The 22406-nt window shown below is 39.1% G+C and overlaps 1 protein-coding gene across 1 annotated transcript in view; it reads left to right on the plus strand.

The window, feature by feature from the left end:
- LOC141903479 (protocadherin Fat 4-like) overlaps positions 1 to 22406 on the plus strand; it is a 29336-nt gene that overhangs the window by 2517 nt on the left and 4413 nt on the right. Inside the window, exons 7-52 of the mRNA XM_074791598.1 lie at positions 191 to 319; positions 647 to 829; positions 918 to 1040; positions 1516 to 1818; positions 2635 to 2763; positions 3081 to 3272; positions 3362 to 3481; positions 3578 to 3760; positions 4004 to 4129; positions 4217 to 4399; positions 4489 to 4614; positions 5189 to 5395; positions 5681 to 5809; positions 6353 to 6535; positions 7239 to 7670; positions 8257 to 8445; positions 8748 to 8870; positions 9164 to 9355; positions 9617 to 9739; positions 10166 to 10351; positions 10990 to 11118; positions 11208 to 11393; positions 11863 to 11991; positions 12352 to 12534; positions 12653 to 12781; positions 12873 to 13067; positions 13853 to 13975; positions 14379 to 14561; positions 15027 to 15158; positions 15248 to 15436; positions 15590 to 15718; positions 16095 to 16286; positions 16432 to 16554; positions 16639 to 16821; positions 17205 to 17354; positions 17519 to 17701; positions 18060 to 18182; positions 18273 to 18461; positions 18658 to 18810; positions 19305 to 19502; positions 19938 to 20075; positions 20170 to 20291; positions 20428 to 20540; positions 20854 to 21081; positions 21369 to 21541; positions 22045 to 22269. Coding sequence (XP_074647699.1) covers positions 191 to 319; positions 647 to 829; positions 918 to 1040; positions 1516 to 1818; positions 2635 to 2763; positions 3081 to 3272; positions 3362 to 3481; positions 3578 to 3760; positions 4004 to 4129; positions 4217 to 4399; positions 4489 to 4614; positions 5189 to 5395; positions 5681 to 5809; positions 6353 to 6535; positions 7239 to 7670; positions 8257 to 8445; positions 8748 to 8870; positions 9164 to 9355; positions 9617 to 9739; positions 10166 to 10351; positions 10990 to 11118; positions 11208 to 11393; positions 11863 to 11991; positions 12352 to 12534; positions 12653 to 12781; positions 12873 to 13067; positions 13853 to 13975; positions 14379 to 14561; positions 15027 to 15158; positions 15248 to 15436; positions 15590 to 15718; positions 16095 to 16286; positions 16432 to 16554; positions 16639 to 16821; positions 17205 to 17354; positions 17519 to 17701; positions 18060 to 18182; positions 18273 to 18461; positions 18658 to 18810; positions 19305 to 19502; positions 19938 to 20075; positions 20170 to 20291; positions 20428 to 20540; positions 20854 to 21081; positions 21369 to 21541; positions 22045 to 22269 — 7761 coding nt within the window. The remainder of the gene's footprint in view (positions 1 to 190; positions 320 to 646; positions 830 to 917; positions 1041 to 1515; positions 1819 to 2634; positions 2764 to 3080; positions 3273 to 3361; positions 3482 to 3577; positions 3761 to 4003; positions 4130 to 4216; positions 4400 to 4488; positions 4615 to 5188; positions 5396 to 5680; positions 5810 to 6352; positions 6536 to 7238; positions 7671 to 8256; positions 8446 to 8747; positions 8871 to 9163; positions 9356 to 9616; positions 9740 to 10165; positions 10352 to 10989; positions 11119 to 11207; positions 11394 to 11862; positions 11992 to 12351; positions 12535 to 12652; positions 12782 to 12872; positions 13068 to 13852; positions 13976 to 14378; positions 14562 to 15026; positions 15159 to 15247; positions 15437 to 15589; positions 15719 to 16094; positions 16287 to 16431; positions 16555 to 16638; positions 16822 to 17204; positions 17355 to 17518; positions 17702 to 18059; positions 18183 to 18272; positions 18462 to 18657; positions 18811 to 19304; positions 19503 to 19937; positions 20076 to 20169; positions 20292 to 20427; positions 20541 to 20853; positions 21082 to 21368; positions 21542 to 22044; positions 22270 to 22406) is intronic.

Genomic DNA, 22406 nt, shown 5'->3' on the forward strand with positions numbered 1-22406 from the left:
CCTCCAGGATTCGAACCCTGGATTGACGAGACGAGCATATGTCACTATGCCTCTCAAAAACTCTGTAAAAACTGAATACCACACAACTAACCTGAACAGCAGACACTCATGAAGCATCCCTGCTAGATGTGATACTTTATCTACTTGATGTGGTGCATCGTGACATACTGTTTTTTTTTGTATGTTTCAGGGACTGATTGTTTATGAACTTGTGGGCGATAACCAGGCTCAAATATTCTTCAGCATTGATCGTAACACCGGAATTATTCGTGTTGTGCGCGATCTGCAAACAGACGTCACCAGGCAGTTAACGTATTCAGTAAGTATTTGAGTACAATAATCTATAGAGAATGTTACTGATGACTACTATCTTCAGGAATAGTGATTATTCCTGAAGATGACTATTAGAGTATAGTCAAAACATTGGTTAAGATAATAGCTCAAGGAAACATTTTCGGAATTTATCTTACTTTCGTTAGTAGCGTGGGATTCTCTATAGATTAGATACCATAATGTGGATGTAGTGTTTTATCAATGAGCTTTTTGAATACAACACTAAAAATATGTGTCAAGAATTACTGGACACAAAGCCAAACGTATCGAATGATAAAACTTGATCTCAGAACATCTTTGGAAATCTTTTCAGCTGAGGATCGCGGCTTATGACACGGTTTACCCGACGAATATCGGTTACGGAATTTGTACGGTTAACGTCGTACGAAACGCGAATCCTCCTCAGTTCGTTCAGACCCTGTACAGCGCTCGAGTCAACGACACCGAACCACCGGGAACGGTTCTCACGAAAGTTACCGCTACTGACCTTGATGGGGTGAGTAATTTTGTTGAAATATGCTTTCTGCATTCAATAATATTTATCGATTTTTGCTAATTGCTGTCGATATTTGGTACCATTTCAGGATAACATTACGTACTCGATCAGAAGCTGTAACAATGGAAGAGATAACTTTTATATACATCCGACTGACGGTACAGTTTATCTTGTCAAAAAAGTCACCGTTCGAACTGTTAATAGATTCACTGTAAGTTTTGTTTTTTGTGCAAATTTGTTTCAAGACTTTTAACCAATTCATTGCGCTGAATTTAATTCAAAGTAAACATTGTTAACCTATGAATTTCATTATTCTAAAGCTCGCTATTCATGGTCACTTTTTAAACCATTTCAAACTCTTGACAACTCCATCGATTCATCACCTTCTTTTAACCTTCGATACATCGCACTGCGGTGTACACACACTAAAGCTGTATTATACAACACACCGGGGTGGAATTTTTAATTTTCAAATTATCTCCAGCATTTTTGGGTATTGATTAGTCTGCACTGAAGGGGTTAATGAGAATGATTGTAACTGTTTGCATCATCATGAAGAGATTGAAAGAATTTATACATAATGTTGGAACCCATTGAAGCAAATGCTAGTAGTAGTAGTAGGTCTGGGCACCCACACTACACACACTCATTCGTAACTTCGAAAAGTAAAGTCGAATTTGTTTCAGTGTACGATCGACGCAACTGATAGCGGAAACCCATCCCAAACTTCCACGGCAACCGTTGTGATTGACGTTTCGACGGTCGTGACAACGACGCTCGCTCCGAGGACTACAATCGTAACGCTTCCTCCGGTATCGACGCATCCTCCGCCTCCAATCGCAACTAAACAGACGACTACTATGCCACCGAAATCAACCACAGAAGCCCCGAAGGCTCCGGTATTCAACCCGAATTCCTACACGTTCCCGGTTAGAGAAACGGACGCTTTAAACCACCCCGCCGGTACTGTAACTTCTACTGTCAATAAGGTAAAAATCCGTTGAGGTATCTCAACCTTTTCACTCGCAGATCAATGTGCAAGCCCTGTGTACCACCAGATGGCGTTAGCTTATTTTTGATGATGCGTGTACTTGGCGATGCCTATACACCTGGGCTGGGTTTCATAGATACCCGTATGGAAAAAAAATAGTCCCTGGGAACATTTGTCAGTTATAACCATGGTTTCTCATTGTTACTATGGTGGTTGTCACCCAGATTGAGTAATTCTATCCTTAGGGATAACTTTGATACTCAGTCTATGAAACCGGGCCGAGGGTCCAGTTCCACAGTTCCGTGTTAAGATTTTACTCTGAGTTAACTCATCGAAAATGAACTAACTTTTAACTCAGAGTTAACTCTAACTCACAACTGTGGAACTGGGCCCTCCATAAGAACTGTAATGAAAGCAGACAGTCTTCTGCTTATCAAAATACTAGGTATAACCAATCTACTAGGTATAGGATACACCATATTTCTTCTATCTGTTTCTAAGTTTATCATCAAGCTAAGGTCCCTAGTGCCTGAGTATGAGAAAGCCCTTTACTTGCTTTGAACCATTAGAGCATTCCTGGATAAACAATACATTTTGATCATTGTTAATGGCCTTTTATATGGTAATACACTGGATGATCCATATATATTTAGAATGAAATATGTTGCTTTACACAACTACTATTTGTATAGATTAAACTTTTGATTAACAACATAGATGGCATAATACCATATGATGATTTTTGTCATGATTTTGTTGTTAAACTTTGATGAGTATTTGAATCATGGAATTATTACACTGGATTTCATTATAGGGCTCTGTACGATACCGGATGGTTGGCGATGCACCGGGTATGGGAATGTTCGCGGTGAACCCTACCACCGGTCAGGTTTATATATCCGATCCTACTCTGCTTCGCAAGGACACACGAACAACATACAACGTAAGTCATTGAGAAATTAACTTCATCTTCAAAAATGGTATGGAAGTGACTTTATCATAGGCAGATGCAGCCTGTTATTCGCGATCCAGTTCCACAGTCGAGAGTTAATTCTGGGTTTTAATCAGTTCCTTTTCAATAAGTTAACTCTGAGTCAAATCTTAACTCACAACTGCGGAACTGGGTCCTGAATTCCGCTGTAAGACATTATCATATGACCATAAGGTGGGGTTTGGGGGTCCGACCCCAGAAAATTTTAGAATTTTACCACCTCCAGATGTCTTTTCCAAGTCAAATGATATAAATGCATTATTTTCCAGTTGAAAGTCGAAGGTTGTAATACTTTAGCTCCAGCGCAATGCATCGTGCAGCCCGTAACTATAACCGTCACTCGAAACATTAAGTCGCCCGCTTTCGGTCAACCCTCATACTCGACGAACGTCGGTCAAGTGTGTGAGAACAAAACCTTAGGAGATCCGCTTCTTAAAGTGACCGCTACCGACGCAGATGGGGTAAGCGCTTCTTGGTTTGTGTATAGTTCATTAAACTGAACGTAACTGAACGCGAGGGTCTAACTTGCGTACAAATGTTTTCTTTTTAGGATGCTGTTACTTACTCTCTGGCTGGAACACCGACTGTTTTACAATACGTAGCTCTGTTATCTGATGGAACACTCATTCTTAAGAAGAGTTTAGATCAAACTGGCATAACTGCACTAAACGTAAATGCAACTTCAAACTCGGATCTCGCTCCTCGAATTTTCTTCCTTCTTTACGCTCGATATGTTCTGATAATCCTTTTTTCTCTCGGTTTTTAGTTCAACGTTGTAGCTAGCGATGGCCGAGGGAAGACCGCTACTGTGCCAGTCAATATTCCAGTGTGTCGGTTCACGCAACCTCCACGATATACGGGTACTATCGATCCATCTGTTTCGGTCGATGAAACTGCGCCACCTGGATTTTCTGTTACCACTCTGACTGCAACGGATCCTGATCTTCAGGTACGCTTGAACTCACTGGACTCGAGTTTCTCCTTTACTTGGGGTTATTGGTCGGAGCATGGACTCCTAAATTAAAACAAATCGTTTTTAGAGTCCATGTTCCCCATTCATTAAATCGTTTTCCCATGAATTGTGCTTCACTCCTGAATTGTGTTCTCCATCTCAGTCATTAGAACATTACAACTTAGAAATCTTCGTTTCAATGCGTTTTTTCTTAAATTCCTTTAATTCCTACGTTTTCAGGGAAAACTGCAGTACATAGTTCGAGGAACTGGAACTGCACCAAGTTTCTTCAGCGTTGACCAAAATACCGGTGTTATCAAGGTCAGTTCGAATCTGAAAATGGAGACGAGTCCGAATCCGATTAAAGTGAGTATGGCGTATATCAAAATAAGAACATTTTCCAGAAAAATGGAAGCTTAGTTTATTTCAATGAATCGAACGGCTCTTTTACAGTTGTTGGTCGGGGTTTCTGACACGAAGAGACCAAATCAGGAAGTAACGTCAACCGTCACTATTAACATCAATCGAAATCTCAACGCGCCGACATTCAATCCGAAACTTTATCAGAAATCGATATCTGACCAAGTCGTCGTTTCGACTCCAATCGAGAAAGTGACCGCTACGGACCTCGACAATGTACGCGTTCGATATGATGAATTCAATTTTCAAATTCACTCGAAAGAAAGATTCGTTGACGATTTGTTTCTTTCTTATTTTCTCGCTAGGATGTACTTCGATACAGCATTACCGGCGACGCCCGCGCTCAGCAATATTTCTATATCGACGCGCAAACCGGACAAATCTACTCAAAACTGCCGTTAACGAACCTCGGCGGAAATAACATTTTTAACGTACGTATGTCCTTAGTTTAGAACTGTTGATTGATACGGTTTTTTTCATTTTGAATGTATCTTAAATGTCTGGTATAGAGTGCACATGACGATGAATGAGGGTGTATCTTTTTTATCATAAACCAAATATATATACATTTCTACCTGTTGATACTGGGATAACTAAAGGTGATCTATTTCATAATGACTTAAAAAGTAAATATGGCTCTTTGTGATAGCTGGTCAATGTCCCGTGAAGTACTGGAGCGTATTCGTTAATAAGTTTTGAAAGGTTGTGTTTATTTCAGTTACGTGTAAGACTATATCGTAGGGGCCTTCATGTATAGGGGCCCTGGGAGCCTAAATGCATTTTAGTACTTCTGAGTGAAAGGACGAGGGATTGGGACTAGTTTAAGAGCATACTTTGGCTTTTCCTGATTCTTCGCTTAATATCGTATCGTAATTACATATCCTTGTATCGATCTGTTATGCAAAATAAACTTTAACTTTGATCATTTCTAGACATCGAAGGAAAAAAAATTAAGAATTTAGAAAATATTTTTGAAATGAATTTACTCTCGATTACGAATTTTAGATTCAAGTCGGCGTCAGCGACCAACGCAATCCAGAAAAGAGGGACACTGCTACTGTAACTGTTACCGTCAATCCAACGACTCCAGTTATCGATCAACCTCCGAGATTCGTACAGTCTAATAATTACTCGATTACTATCAATGAGAATGAGCCGGTCAATGGTCGCGTGTTACCTGTAACCGTACAGGCTAACGATCCAGATCTTAAGGTACTTCATTCGGGAATTTACATTTCGACAAATCCTCAGCCGTATCAGAAAAACGAGGGCCATATGAGGGTTCTCAATTTCTTCGAATTTGTAATGAATTCACATGCTGCGCATAAACAACAAGCTGTGTATAACCACTGGCCAAGTGGATTACTTCTAGGCCTATTAGTCTACTGGTTAGCTCGGTTGCTTTCTACATTCGAGATCCGGGTTCAATCCGCGGTGAATGCACTTGTATTAGCACTGTCACTTCCCTAATCGTTACACACAAATTGATTTTTTCAGCAAAGACTCGTGTATGAGTTGAAAGGAATATATCCGTCTGGCATTTTCTTCAGCGTCGACCCGAATAATGCCCAGATTCGCGTGATTCGTTCGTTGAAAAATGACCCGATGCAACTGAATCGATACGTGGTGAGTGCTGGTTTAAAAGACTTATGATTTTGATTTCAGATACGCTAATAGGAAATGAATAAGTTTTAGTTTTTTGTTTGCCTCATTTATAACTTTTGCCAATAAAGCCAACATTGCTCTTTCCATACTTCAAACAGGTCTAACCCAGCTGTCATCTGTTCCTGATTATCAGTATTTGTTGCTATTTTATTACGAGAAATACTGAAATAGTGATTTGTTGGATGCATACAGAAAAATGAAATATGTAACTGAGGGTCTTACTGTTGATTACTGATTAATTTGAATATTCTCTTTCATAATTTAATGTAATTTTACTGAAGAAAATTCAATTTGTTACTGATAGCACTTATCAGAGGTTGGCAGCCCTGCAACCTTCTTTTGGTTATAGTTCAATCAAATAAAATAAAACTTCCTCTCTCTGTGAGATTCTTTCTGAGATTACCAGGTATTGTGCAATCACTCTAATTGATCTGACCGGTTCTTAGTCAATTTGCGTTCTTCAGCTTAAATCATGATCGATCAATTCCGTTTATTCGTTAATAGCTGGAGATTCATGCTTATGACGCGCAATTCCCGAATAACCGCGCGAAAACATTCCTCATCGTAAATGTCAATCGCAACGTCAATCCGCCGCAATTTGGATCGGGACTGTATACGAAATCTATCCCAGAAACGTTCGAACTGGTGAAGGATGTTATCTGTGTAAATGCTACTGATTCTGATGGGGTAAGTGATGAACACCGATTTTCACAGTTGTTTTATGGTTTGATATTTTCAAAATCATTTAGAAAATTCACATTTCAACTTGGAATGGGCCGATTTTGATTCAGTGTCGAAACTACATGTACTGTGAAACTGGAGTCAGTACTGCAGTTGTGAGAGTGTAGAGTGTAGTGTATAAGAGTCAAATATGCACATTTGCAATTATTTGAGCCTTGAGTTGAATTTAAACCCTGAACTGGGGAACTGGATCTGACATGTTACTGTACCTACTAGAGTCACCACATAAAGTCGAGTTGAAGTTAGTTGATTTGCAATCATTTGCAATTCCTTAAGTAAAATTCATACCCAGAACCTGTTACAACCTATTAAGATTGTAAGATGAGGGGCAGATTTAGGGGGTTGTCTCTGGGGGTCCTGACCCTTGCTTTCCCATTGAGGCGGCCCTTTGCATTAAGACATATTTCATTAAAGCCTGCTAAGAATTTAACGCTCATCCTCTTGGAAATTTCATTTTTGGATGTATTTTTTCTAAAGCATCTTATAACGAGGATGGGATCCCGCCAGTGGCCTTTCGCATGGCTGCTTTATCCGAGAAATACCTTTTCGTTTCGACCCTGGTCTTCAGATTTTCCTAGATCCGCCCCCTGAAGATGTTGTTTACAATGTTGTTCGTCCTCATGGAATTGTTACTTGTTTTCAATTGCAGGATAGGATCACTTATTCATTGTCGCTGATTAGCCCAGCCAATACTTTAGATTATTTCTACGTCGACACGACCAACGGGTGCATCCGCTTGAAAAAATCGATGATGGGCACCGCCCCGACGAATCTCTACCAAATGAACATCATCGCCAGTGACAACCGCAATCCTGCGAAAACAGCGAGCGCTACGGCGAGGATTACCATCACTAGAAACTCGCCGGTATTTTCGCTGCCGAACTATGCCAAAACTCTACCCGAGTCGCAACCGTTGGGCAACGTTCTGAATGTAACGGCGACTGATGCGGATTTGAAAGGAACGATCGTCTACGAGGCGATCGGCGTCGCCCCCGCGACCGACTTTTTTAACGTCGATCGCAATACGGGTGATATACGTTTGACCAAGGACCTGAAATCGGCCACGCAGAACACGCTTACGGTAAATAGAAATAGAACTATCTATCGCGAGTCGTTGGGCATATTTGAAAGTATTTTCAGCTAATTCTTCTAATGATTTACTGGCAGGGCGGTCACTGACGTGGAAAACTGCGGGAATCAGAAAAATCGAGAAAAAATTCATGGAATTTACAGGAACAATCGGGGAATTTGACCAATTTTTACCAAAATCCTGGAAAATTCAGGCAATTTGCATAATGCCATTGACCACATGTTCTTAATCAGTACGTGATTCAATGAATAATGAATGAATTGTTACATTCTAAACCCAGAAATTTCTCTGATTCACTTTTGAATTTTGTGCAATCACATGGAAAAATCAGGGAAAACTCAGGGGATTTGTAAATGGGTGAAAAGTGGCGCCACCCTGTATATATCAAATATATATATATTTATATATAGTTTATTTTCATGAGAAATTATAACAAATGGTCATGCATAACATTTCACATAAATAAATATGAATACAAGATGTAATAATATCTAGTGAAGTCATGTACGAAATCATGTACAGTTGTTCGAAACGTGACGAATTTGCAAACTTAAATTTCCTGCGTTATGTTTGACAGTTACGTATTCAAGCGTACGACACTTTGAATCCGTCCGACAAGAAAACGACCGACGTCGTATACACGATTACACGACCTACGAATGCGAATTCTCCCCGATTCACCAGCCGAAGTCTGACGAAAACGATCGCCGAAGACGCGCAGCTCGCGACGAATATCATCGACGCAGTTGCGAACGACGCTGATGGGGTAGGCATCGCAGAACTTTGAATATAGATACTCGCGCATGAACTTATTATGGATTTATATAGCACTTGTCTTGTGGAACCAACTGCCCTTAAGTATTAGACAAACTTCATCAGTTCAATGTTATAAGAAAAATTTGGAAAAATACTTTTTTAAGCAAAAAATTAATCTTAGTCACCTGTAAATTTTAACTCAATATCTATTCTCCAATTTTTTTTAGTTGCGCTATAAAAGGGAATGAATTATTATGATTGTTTACATTGGCTCATCATTGACATTTCCATTTCTTTATTGAACTATTCCAGGATATAGTCAGATACACCATAACTGGCAATACAGTCTGTCAAACATATCTATTGATGGATCCAGCTACTGGAAAAGTTACTTTGAAAGCTAGTCTTCTCGGAAAAGGCATTACTCAACTGAATGTAAGTGCAGTCATTGAACTTAGGATGTTTGAAGTGAAAATCCACAATATAAAGAAAAAACTAGATAAGCATTTTACTCAATTCGATGTGCCATATCAGTTTTTGACAATGGCTCCATAGAATTAGGTCAAAATGTCAAATCTTCATCTATTTTCTTCTTCATATTATTACGGGTGTTTACTTCAAATGATATTAGCCAGTAACTCGTGGAATGAAACCGATATTTAGGATGTGCGTAGGATCCACTTTGTTCTGAATTTTCTTAAATGTTCGTTTGTTTGAATCGTTTTCAGTGTCAACTGCGAGCGGGAGATCAACGTACTCCGGAGAAATTTGATACGATTCCGCTGACAGTGACGGTAACTGCGATCGCGCGATTCCCAATTCCGGCCTTGTCTCCGGCCGTCTATACGAAAGAAATTCCCGAGAATAAACAACTGAATACGAACGTGGTTAATGTCATAGCGACGATTCCATCCGGAAAGGTACTGAATTTGATTTGCGTAAACCCTAGCAACTAAAAGCCCACTCACATCGACAAATTCGAGTGACTGATTGTATCCAGCCAGTTCCTCGCATGCAATCAAAAAAGCCTTGCATCTAGACATCTCCAGTTACTTTGTCGATGTACACTAGCTAGGCTTAACTAATCTCCTCGATCGGGACAGATGATTATCAAGTTTAATTAGACTAGACTATTGTTTATTACCGTTATGAAATACGTTTTTTTTCCTCATTATTTTCAGGGAAGTCCGGTTTGTACGGAAGTATCCTCACCCCCTGCTGCAGCATTGTTCAATGTGATCAGTCCATGCCAAGTTGTCGTCGCTCAGAATCTCGCAAACGATCGCTCTACGGATAAGTTCAATGTACGTAGCCTTTGCAAGTTCATTCTTGTCTGACTTAATTCGTGTCAAGTTAACTATGACATAGTATTGATAGTGTTATTGTATGTGATCACTAATTATGATTATCTTGATGATTATGTTGTATTAGATTATCTTCATCTTTCTCATTTGCTTATTGTTAATACCATCGCTGTCATCATAATCATTTTGTGAATCATCTTTCCTAATGCAATGGGCCTCCGCTCGAGTACAGCCTCCTGGCTTGCCCATTTTCCTTTCCAATTTATACAGATTGTCTGATGCTGTGTTCATAAAATTGTGTAAAAGTTTATTGTTGAAAGGAGATAGACACAAAGAAGTAGTGTTATTTTTAAGTTATTACAAAAAGGCAGAGTTTTTCAACGAGTGGGATGAAAAAATATTCATGCGTTATCTTTATCGCTTCAGCTTCAAGTCAAAGTTTGTAATTCGTTGGATCTGACGAAATGCGCTCTAGCAACGGTTTTCATCACGGTCAATCGTAATCTGAACCCGCCTGATTTCGGAAGCACCGACTTTGTTTTCACTATCAACGAAACCCAAGTACCTGGCAAAATAATCGGAAATGTTAAAGCCACTGACATGGATACGTGGGTAAGTATATGAATGAATGATGAAATATTTTTTTATACGGCGCAGTTGTAAAAGCTTTTCCACCGCGCTTTACATTCTAAAACTACAGGTTCAAAATCAATCAGTATAGGTGTTTATAAAAAGAAATGTTTTCAACCTGGATTTGAAAGCTTGGACAAATGGACACTCTTGTATGTTACGAGGTAGTTCATTGCACAGACGAATGGTCACTTACCTTGAAATTGGGGAAAAATAGGGAAAGTTAAGGAATTTTCCAGGGAATTTTTTCCAAAAGCTAAAAATCAGTTGTGTGTATTGTGTGAATTTGCTAAATCACATGTAAAATCAGACAGTTTCCGTCTATGTCATTTGGTATTTGATAGTGTTGTTTGGATTCTCAGCAGATTAAGTCAGGGAAAACAATGTGCATGTCGGGGAGTAGTCAGAAAAAAGCAAGCAAAATAAAAGTGGCCACCCTCACAAACCAATGACTTTCCAATGTATCACAATTTTTATGATATCTTGTACTTCTAGGGGTGACACCATTATATGAGATATTCATACTTGACTTTCAGTTCTTCCATCATTGCCAATACATGATCTTTCTCGTTCGCTGTTTGATTCTGCCGGTCTAATTCAAATTTTTATATCACTTGCAGCAAAAGTTGTCGTACAGCATTACAACCGATGCCACGTTGCAAGCATTCTTCTCGATAAATTCACTCACCGGTGATATCATCTTAGCCAAAAGTGTTATGCCTTCGGCGACTACCACCAGTCAATTCAGGGTAAGTATGCTTTTTTCGCATTTACGCCATCTTGATACTTTTGAAAGAGAAAAATGCTGCATTTTCACAATGATAACTGTGCCTTTTAGGGAACCGTGGCAGCTCAAGATGATGGAGAACCGATTCGATCAGTATCATCAAATTTAGTTATTAATGTTCTGCGTAATCAGTACTCGCCAGTCTTTACGAAACCGCAGTACGACGTGAGAATTGTTGATACCGTAAATCCAGGAGTGAATATAGATACCATCGTAGCTACTGATCAGGATCTGAAGGTACTGTCAAATTTGGCCTAACTCTTTCAGTACTGACTAAATAATACCCAAAGATGCAGGAGATAATTTGAAATAGAAAAAATTCCTCCCCAGTGTGTTGAATAACAAGTGCAAAGCTACAGTGCATCTACACCGCAGTGCGGTGTATTGTTAGTTACTACAATTTCACTATGTTTGACAGGTTCTGCCATTTTTCAATGGATATACAAAGTAATTACTTATAACATCAACACACCATGATACGATGAACTAGCAAAGTCCATAATTGATTTATACACCGTGCTGCAGTGTAGATGAGCTGAAAGGGTTAATATGTCAAGATTTTGAGTACACATTATTATCTAAGAACGTAGATACTTCTAGTAAAAGTCTTGCATTTGGCTCCACTAGTTCCGAGGTCAAAGTTTCTGTGAATTGTTCTGAATCCTTTGTGTTGATATGGATTCATTTTTCGAATTAATCTTTTTAGGGTGTGATCAGATATAGAGTTGATGGCAGATTCCCTGGAACAGCATTCTTAGGCGTAAGACCAGATACAGGACAGGTTTACGTCAAATTATCCCTAAAAGCGGATCCATTCAATTCTCTAAATTATACGGTAAGTTTGGAGCTGCGCACAAGTATGAATTCAATAATCCAAATTTTAGAAATCTCAGTTGCACAAAATAATTGAGACTGGATTTAGCTTTGACTGCGGCCAGGCCCAGTCTTGCACAAATTGATGATAATGATAATGATAATAATGAAAATGATTATAATAGTCATTTGTATAGACCAGTTTTCCATATAGAACAAAGTTTGAATGTGCTCTTGTTTGTGACATATTTAACACAGTTTGCGGAGAGTCAATGTACTTATTTTAAAGTCTCGGAGCAAACGGTGAAAAATTCTCTCCTGCCAATATTGGACAGGTGAAATTTGTTTAAAAAATCAATCGATCAAAATTGTACTTTTTCAGCTCGATGTTGTGGCCTATGATACCGCGGTAGCTTACGACATCGCCAAATCTAAGGTTTTCGTGACGGTCGTTCGTAATCCGAATGCCCCGACATTCCCTCAAAACTTGTACCGTCGAACAGTGTCCGAACAGCTCCTCGTCGGTGCACCTATTGTCAGTCTAAACGCTACAGATAAGGACGGGGTAAGATTTGTTTTTGTGGCAGATAAGAGCCAAGCAGACAAAAACTAAGAGGAAAGATTCTTTGTTTGGGAGGAATGAGTAAACAAGTTATCTCACTAATATTTTAATGGTATTATAGGATAATGTGGTGTACAGTATCGGTGCCTTGTCGAGTCAGACTTGTAAAGATTACTTCACGATTGACCGTACGACTGGAGAATTCCAATTACGCCGGACCTTACTAAAAACGACGGTTAATCAATACCAGGTACCAGACAGCCGATAGAATAAGTCACCCGTCTGTCGGAGAATGATTTCCAAGCAGTGAAAAATGAAATACTGCTTTTTTGCAATTTCAGTGTACAGTACTGGCTTGCGATGACCGTACACCGTCGAAATGTAGTCCACCTACAGTCATCGAAGTCACCGTCACACGACAGGCTAAACATCGCGTCGAATGGCTGAATCTTCCGTACGACTCGCCTGTCCGTGAGGATAAATCCATTGGTTACGTCGTACGACAAGTTCGAGCTGAAGACGTACTTTCGAACACGGTAAATACTACACTTTCAGCAACTCAATCCAAACTGATCCGACCACGGATGCAGTTAAAAATGAAGATCACTCTAAAGCCCTTCATGGTGCAACAACTGTTTCCTACGCATTTTTGTTATGCTGTGTGTGTACGTTTTATTGTTTGCGGGTAAAACTCTTACTCACAACGTTTTGTGAAACTCGTATTTTCTGTTTTGAAGAAACGAATGTTTTGACGTGTGCATTGGGCTTAAGGAGTTCAAAACAAGTTCTTTTCAATTAATCTATTTAACAAGTTTTATCATGGAACTGAGTCCGAAATAATGAGAGTATTTCTTAATGTATAAGTCCCAGTTAAAGTTGATTTATTCTCATTTTTATGCAGTCACCAATTTCCTCATGTTGTTGGGTATCTAGATTACCGGTATACCGTATTTGCAATGGCCCTGTATGCAGCCACGTATGGATTTTTCTTACATGGATAACAACAGTTCTATTCCCATTTTCACGTAGCTTTATTAAAATGCCCTTATTTCAAGTCTACTTGGAACTTCGGTCCCAGCAGGCTTTTGCGTTCACTTTTCAACCGTCGCCCATCCGTAGACGAAATCCAGTTATTTTGGAAAGTTTTGAAGACGCTTCATTTAATAAATTCACCAGGGGGTGTATAATATCGAATTGTCAGATTGTCATGCATTTCACCAAGTGGGCGTGGTGTCCCTGGACCCCGAGTTTGGATAATTAGTGATTTCCCCTTCCAATTCAAGTATTACCCTACTATCAATGTTTTCATATTGAACTCCAGGGAAATATTCATTATACGATGCGAGGTTTTGCACCAGGAAACGATTACTTTTCGCTAGACCTGACGAGTGGAGAAATTAAGATTAAAAAACTACTCAGCACTGACAATACTCCTGTTTACATGGTATGTTTTTATTGAATAATTATCCATGAGATTGTTAAATCAATCCAACAAAAAATTGAAGACTTCTTTTACCTTTTTCACAAAAATGATGCATGATAACCTTATGCTAACTTGCAATCTTAGAGTAAAATGTGATTTCTGAGACTGAAATAAGTTAACAAGAGAAATCCCACAATAAGTTCAGCCAAAACGAGAAACTTGAATAGAAGAGTTATATATATTTGCGCAACGTTTCGGCTAAAGACTATTAGCCATCATCAGGCGTACTCGTTTTGGCTGAACTTATTGTGGGATTTCTCTTGTTATCTTCTTACACGGATATTGTGTATCTTCTCGTCTCATGAAATAAGTTGTTTGATGAATAGATATTTTTGTATTCAATTATTTTGCTGCCCGTTTTCAGTTGCAATTGGTCGCTTACAATACTCTAAGTCCGGCTAATGAAAATGTGACGACCATGTTGATTCGAGTTGAACGTAATGTCAACCCGCCTGTTTTCTCACCGCTGATCTATCGGGAAAATATTTCCGAGCACAGTCCACTCGGATTTGGTGTCGTTACCGTAAACGCGACTGACAAAGATCAGGTAATTCCTTGAGTTGTGTCAACCATACTGAATCGCGTGATGCTTAGCTGCGAGATAATCATCATCGTTAATTACATTAATCCTTTCACTGCTGACTAATCAATACAGAAAGTGCTGGAGATGATTTGAAAATATCAAAAAAATTCCATCCCATATGTTGAATAACAGGCATGCTGCTAGTGTGCCTACACCGTGGTGTGGTGTATCATTAGTCACTGATATTTCACTATGTTTGACAGATGCTGCCATCTTTCAATAGAGATAAAACTTATGATTGTTAATATCATTACACTGTGATGCAGTGTATTAGCAAAGCCACCAATTCATACACCGCACTGCAGTGTAGACACACTGAAAGGGTTAAGACACAGACAGACTGTGCTCTTTAACAAAAATCGATATTTGTCTGTAAGTAAGTAACAATTGTAAGCGAATCTTATGAAGCAAATTGAACTGATTTTTCAGGCAACTGGATTGATTTATGAAACGATAGGAGACGGATCAGCTCAAAGTTTCTTTAGTTTACATCCGCTGAGTGGTCTTGTATTCGTGTCTCGTAAACTGACCACCGATCCAATCCGAGATAAACAATACGTGGTAAGTAAACTACGTAGCATTCTTCGGTAAAACCTCGGCAAACCTTCCCATTTTAAAGCTGTGTGTAACTGTTGAATTTCTCCTTTAAGCTGCGGGTAACGGCTAAAGATCAAGGAAAAGTATCTCGAACCGCGACGGCGATGGTTTACATCACTGTGTTCAGAAACGAACACGATCCTCGATTCTTGAACACGTCCTATGAAACTACAATCCCTGACACTTACCCACTCGGTGAAAATGTTATACAAATACTGGCTACCGATGATGATAACAAAAATGTGAGTTAATTTGTTGGAACTTCAATAGTCAAAGCTCACCTGGTTCTGCTTTGATCAACCAGATGCAGCCTATTAGTGAAATAAGTTTCAAGAAAATTGTATGAGATCTTGTACATAGATTGTATGAATGAATGATACGCTTTATCTTTCCAGAGTCCCAATGGTCAAATTGTTTACGAGATTATCGGAAGTGTTCAGGCATCGTCTAAGTTCCAGATTTCAAGTACTGGTAGTATTTCACTTAAAGATACATTGATTGGAACTGGTGTAAACAGATACCAAGTAAGCAGATGACAAACATTCACTTGGCCTTGATGCACAGTTTTCCATCAGTCATTCATGGTGTTGCATTCACTATCAGTCCCGAGTGACAAGTAGGTTCGAGGCTGCTTACAGTGTGTGGGCCACTTATCAAAGGCAGTTCCATCATGAATAAATTTGAGGCACCACATCAGACGAGAATGGAAAAAACTCAATGGTCTCCTGGTCTCCAGCCCCTTAGCTATCAAAAGCATCTCTGATTGTCAGGAACAGTCTCATTTCTTCACGTGTAGAGCTGGCCCCCCCCCCCCCCCGCCCTCTCCGCTCATGTATGACTAATCAACACTACCAATGAATCCGCATAATTTCACAGATACATTTCTATTGAATATTGCAGATACAAGTAAAGGTATCCGATCATGGTTCTCCACCTCGCAGCGTGTCGACTGTTGCCGTAGTGAATGTGATACGTGGAAGAGAGGCGCCGATCTGCAATCCTCAGCCAGCCAAGTATTTTGTCACGAAACCGGAAACGACGCCTATCGATTCGTATATTTACACGATCAATTGTACCGACCCCAAACCAGTGGTAAGTGATTCCATGAATTCCATTTCTGAAAATCACTCGTAGCACATAAATCATACGATTAATAATTAATGTACGATTTAATCTAGAAGGATTGAAAATAATGTTCACCATTGACGAATTGCAATAAACCTATTTTATCTTTTAGGGACCTACGAAATATGAGATTGTGGGAGACGGACTGGCTACTGTATTGTTCAAGATCAACCCCAGCACTGGTGTCATTACTACTAAAAACACATTAGTTTTAGATTCCAGTATTTTCTACATAGTAAGTGCATCGAATGGAATATATTACTCGATCCTTATTGAATACGATAGATTTTAAACCGTTTATCAATCGCGTCTTATTCAGATACAAGTAGTCGCCAGCGACTCCGGAGCACCGTTGGAGCGAACCGCGGCGAAAGTGACGGTCACTATCACGAGGAACGCAAATAAACCGCTGTGTCGACCGAAACAATACGAAAGAACTATTACAGATGCTCAGCCATTGGGAGTTAATATCACTCAAGTGAAAGCATTTGATAATGATACAGTAAGTGATACTGTAGTCAACATAAACTGAATAACCCTATTTATCCTTAGAAAACGAATGATATGGTTTCAATGGGAAACTGGGACACCAGCTATCCCATCTGATGGCGCCACTGAGATATCAGACGCACTCGATCAAAATTAGTTCCTTTTTCAAGTAACTTTGATCTAAATTTTCAGTCTCCCAATGCAAAAATTGGGCAAATCACGCAAGTCTGACGAGTTCATATGTGCCATGATTTTCATACTTTATGCATAGTATTTGAGAAATTATTGTTAGATTTTAATTGAGAAGAAATCCGGCGTCGACGTCGTACTGTGCACTAGTTTGTGCATAGTGTTGTTTGTTGTCCATTATCAACTTGTTTTTTGTATTTCAAACAGGGAAACAGCGGTCTGATAACCTACGAAATCAGTGCAGCGAGTTCGAATCCTTCGGACAGTAATCAGTGGTTCTTCATAAACCCAGTTACAGGTGTCATCTCCGCTAGCACGCTGCTTACTCAGGATCCAAACAAACGATCCAGATATGATGTAAGGATCGAACAAATATCTACCATTTGAAAGAGTAGATTTATGAAGCATTTGACAACATTCAATTACGGACAAATGACACACAATTTGCACAGAATTTCAGTCATTTCCGATCATTGTTCTCAATGAAGGTCTTAACATGAATTCGCAATTCGTTTTTACAGTTGAGGATCGTCGTGAAAGATAAAGGAATTCCACCGTATTCAGACATGTGCAGTGTCAGAATTAATGTACTGAGGAATTCGAATGCACCTTCATTTACACTGCAGCATTATGAAGTGACCATCAATGAATCTATTCCACTCAATACAACAATTATTGACGTTAATGCTGTTGACCCTGACGGGGTAAGACGCATAGTGAATCTTTCAGTGTATAGTATATATAGATGAACTGATTTCTGCATATACCGGTCTATCTAGGTTCAAATGATTTTATTTGAAAAATTGGGTTGTCCTCATTGAAATATCTTTCTTCTAAGTCAGTTTGGTAGCTGTAATTCAGGGGCTGGTTTTCTGGACTGGTATTACCTTTAACCGGGGGGGCTTACTCAATTGAAAATGAATTTGCGTTAGCCTGGGGTTCAAGGTAATACCAGTCTAGATAACTGGACCTACGGGTATTGCTGTATCATATAGTTTAACCCTTTCAGTGCTGACTAATTAATGCCCTAAATTAGGTTTTTTTGAATCGTTTCTTCTTCAGAAAGCGGTTACATACCGAATGATTCCCGGTTCGGTGGCGGATAATGTCTTTTCGATCGATCCAAATGACGGAAAAATTCGCAACAAACTACACGTGTCACTAACGACTACAAACAATTTCAACGTACGTGTGAAAAACCTGATTATTATGCCTCGAACTATTGAAAAAATTGTTATGAAATTTCATTATTGTCTCGATGCATTATTATTCCAGTTCCTCGTTGAGGCGAAAGATGCTGGCACTCCCGCGCGCACGTCAACGGCGAATTGTATCATAAACGTGTTGAGAAATCCTCACCCGCCCCATTTCGATCAAGAAATTTACAACGTAACTATTCCCGAGCATCAACCATTGGGTTCATTGGTTATCACGGTTAGCGCTACAGACAAGGATCCATCAACTGTAAGTTTTATCTTTATGATAGATTGCTCAAAACTGAATTTTGATTTTTTGGTTTGATGAAGATGAATTTTTGAAGTACGATGTTAATTGATTTCATTCCTGAAGTTGAAGCTGTTATTTCAAATACATGACAAAATCGCTGAACTCATGTGTCAAAATTTGTGCGTTGTTGATTTATCTGTGTTGTGCATTTCAGTCGCGAAGTGGAGATCTCTCCTACCAAATGATCGGCTCCAGCCCGACGAATGACGCGACCTCATTTTTCATGGTTGGACAGAAATCAGGCAGTATCTTCATCGCTGAGCAACCATACAAAGATCCAAGTCGACCTAAACGGCCTTACTTCACGGTAAAATACAGGGTCGGATCTATGATCTGATTTAGGGAAGGGATGCAACCCCCGAAAAAGGGTATATTGCATTATCAAAAGGGCACCCTGAAAGAAAGCTCACCAGAAAAAACATTACCTAACTCATTTTCGGAAATATAGACAATAAGCTTATGAATTTAAACTTTTAAGGTACATTTACACATGAAATTTCAGGGCAACCTGACACTTTTGGAGGGAGGGGTGGTGTGCCTCACCTGAGTTAGATGAAATAACAAACCATATATTTGAAAATTGGGATTGATTGATGATCAACTTAACAAGTTTGCTGCCGAGTACGAGATATCTCGTAGTTCCAGTTCTGCCACAGTTATTTCGAGTTAATTAAGTCGACATTTCGAGTTTTAAATTCGAAACTTCAACTTAGATCAAAAACTCATGTGGCCCCAATGCTCGTACATGAGTGTAAACATAAGCTACAGAAATATTTCTACGGTTGTTATTTTCGTTTGAAGATGAAAGTGATTGCGTCAGACGGAGCGATTCTGTCCCAATCGGCCGAGGCTCTCGTTAATGTAAACATCATCAGAAATAACTATCCTCCAGTATTCCTCAATGAGTCATATTATGACAAAGTGAAAGACAGCATAGGATACGGACGTACCATCATCAACGCTACCGCCACAGATCTAGACGCTGTTCTCTATCCTGAGGTAATTTCATATCGCTCATAACTACCATCTGTCCCTGATACTGCCTCCTTGTCCCCGATGGTGTGTTATCGATGCTATTGAAAAACTTTTGCTGTCCCTGAAACAATTTTCTACTATATACAAAGTTCAAAAGATTAAAAGCAAATTTCATTTAAACGTTGTGTCTTGATTTAAATTTTTAACCTATAAAATTTGCCATTGATTCTTTAAACTTTGTTTTAGTGGGTTTAACTTGAAATCTATTCTCCATGTCAGAGTGTGGCTATTCTACTACAATTTTTTTCTGCCTCTCTGAAAATTGTTCTAATCCTTCCATATTTCTTGTTATGTCCCTGAAAATTGTCTCTTTTGTCCCTGATGTGGTAATTGATTTGTTGGCATATCAGAAAATGTCCTGACCGATATGTGTTTCATGTCATCACCTTTTCATTTCAGACACCGAATGCCAAGATAGTATACAGTATTGATCCGACCAACCTACTCGCAAATCAATTCTTCCAGATAAGTCCAAGTCTTGGTCTTATCAGTGTCAGACAGCCGTTAACGAACGGACGCAATACATTGCGTTATGAGGTACATAATATTTGAGAAGAGAAAAACCGGTTTGAGAAAAGACAGAATCCAGATATTGAACGATAAATGAAAATGCGAATGTTTCGTATTTCAGTTCCAAATCCGTGCTCATGATGGAGGAGATCCCTCGCTCTTCGACATCGCTAACGTAACAATTGACGTCGAACAAACTTCTCCAAAAGGACAAGTCCTCGGATTCATTTTGCCAAATTACTGGTGTGTTTGTATACCCGAAAACTTATCAATCTTGCAAAGAAAAAATCATTCGTTTAGTTCAATCCGTATATGCTGACTTCCTATGCTGAGATCAAACACGGTTCAATGACTCCATTATATTCTGTATTTTTTTCAGGGCGGAAGTTAAAGAGAATAGTAACGTAGGAACATCGGTGTTAGATTTGGATGTTCTTTATCAATTTCCTGACCTGAAGGTTGATTGTTACTTCGCTGATGGCACAGAAGATGGTAAGCATCGGTTTGACTGTATTCAAGTAATACTTACCCCTAGCGTAAAATTCTTGAACAGAATAGTCAAACTATTTCTGGATAAACACATGGCTATGATCTAATTGTGGCACAAAATCATTGAGACTCCAAAGACTTCAATATTCTGGACCCAGTTCCACAAAATAGAAGTGATTTGACTACAGAATTAAAGAATGATTTATGAACTATAGTCAAAACTAAAAGTAATTTTACCAAGAAATGTGGAACATTTTCCCTTGTATAAACCTTCTGTGTTTGTAAGTTATTTCATTAATTTCTTATTAATTTCCAGTTCGTTTCAAATTGGAACGATCGAAAACGACCGGCAAAGATTGTACTCTACTGACAAACGGTGATATCGATCGCGAGACGAAGGACAGATACGTGTTCATGGTCGGTGTTAGGCACCACGCGGCGATTACGCGCCGAAAACGTTCGATGACCAATGGGATCTGGAGTCTACTCGGAAAATCACCGGCGATTAAAGAAGAAAAGGTCTTAAGTCGTCAGAAAAGACAATGTAAGTTTGATCAGTTGACTAATGAAAATAGTTGGGTCGAATAATGGGTAATGGCTGAGGTCCTTGTAATTATCTATAGTCCAGGGGCTATCTCAATTCATAGTCAATTGGGTTAGCCCCTGATTAAAGTTGGTACTAGTCTATAAAACTGGCCCCAGAGGATTACTAAGTGATATGAGTGATTGTAACTTAGCTACTATGGATTTTTAAGTCAGAAAACTTTTTCGCTAATCTTATGAATATGGATACACCAGTGTCTCATTTTGTGAATGGAATTTCATTTTCAGCTTACAGATCATTCAACCCAGCTAAAATTATAGTAACCGTCATCGACGTTAATGATAACGTACCTCAGTTCATTTATCCTGAGTATCCATACCAGAAGAATGTTACCAAGAAAATGTTCTTCGGAGCGATCGACCATAACGCGCGACCGAATTCAAAAGTCAATCTGATTGAGGTAAGTAAAAAATGTTTTCAAGCATTCACATTTCACTCCTTTCTGTGATATTCGATCTGAATTTGCTGCAATGAAAATCCACTGATAGACAAATAAACACGCTGTTTGGTTCTCCCAGTCCTGAAAGTGGCTGGTTTGCAGCGCTCTGTAATACTGCTTGTACTGAGAACTTGCATGATCCACCGACCCCTGACACTAATATGTGCTGGATATAATTTGTTAACTTATAAAAATTCCATCCCATTGTATTGAATAACAGGTAAAACACTAAAAGTGTCTACACCACTGCGCAATGTATCATGGTGTATCGTTAGTTAATAATATATCACCACGTTTGACAGGTGTTTTCATTTTTCAATAGAGATAAAAACTAATTACTAATAACGTCATTACACCGCGATGTGGTGTACTAGCAAAGTCCATCACTGATTTATACACCGCATTGCGGTGTAAACGCACTGAAAGGATTGACACAAATTTTAGATACATGATCAAATTTTCAGGCATACGATCCGGATTTAGGTAACAACAGTAAATTCTTCTTCTGTATGGGTGAACGAGAACGTCAATTGCCTCGTAATACGCCGTTTAACATCGATAGAACAAGCGGTATCATCTACAATACCCGAGAATTCGACCAAATACATAATGCGAGTGGTCTTTACCAGTTCGGAATCTGTGTCGATGATTATCCTTTACCGTCTGATAAAAGCAACGCTGATGTTTACGTGAGTAGAAAAATATCCTCTGATTAGAATTGCCTCAATTCCCTCATTCAGTATGGTGTAGCAGTGGCGTCCCTAGGAAAATTTGAATTTCACCACCATTCACTTTTGTCGATTTTGCCATCCTCAGATTCACCTCA

The sequence above is a fragment of the Tubulanus polymorphus genome, chromosome 4, assembly GCF_964204645.1.
Source record: "Tubulanus polymorphus chromosome 4, tnTubPoly1.2, whole genome shotgun sequence".
Classification (NCBI taxonomy): Eukaryota; Metazoa; Nemertea; class Palaeonemertea; order Tubulaniformes; family Tubulanidae; genus Tubulanus; species Tubulanus polymorphus.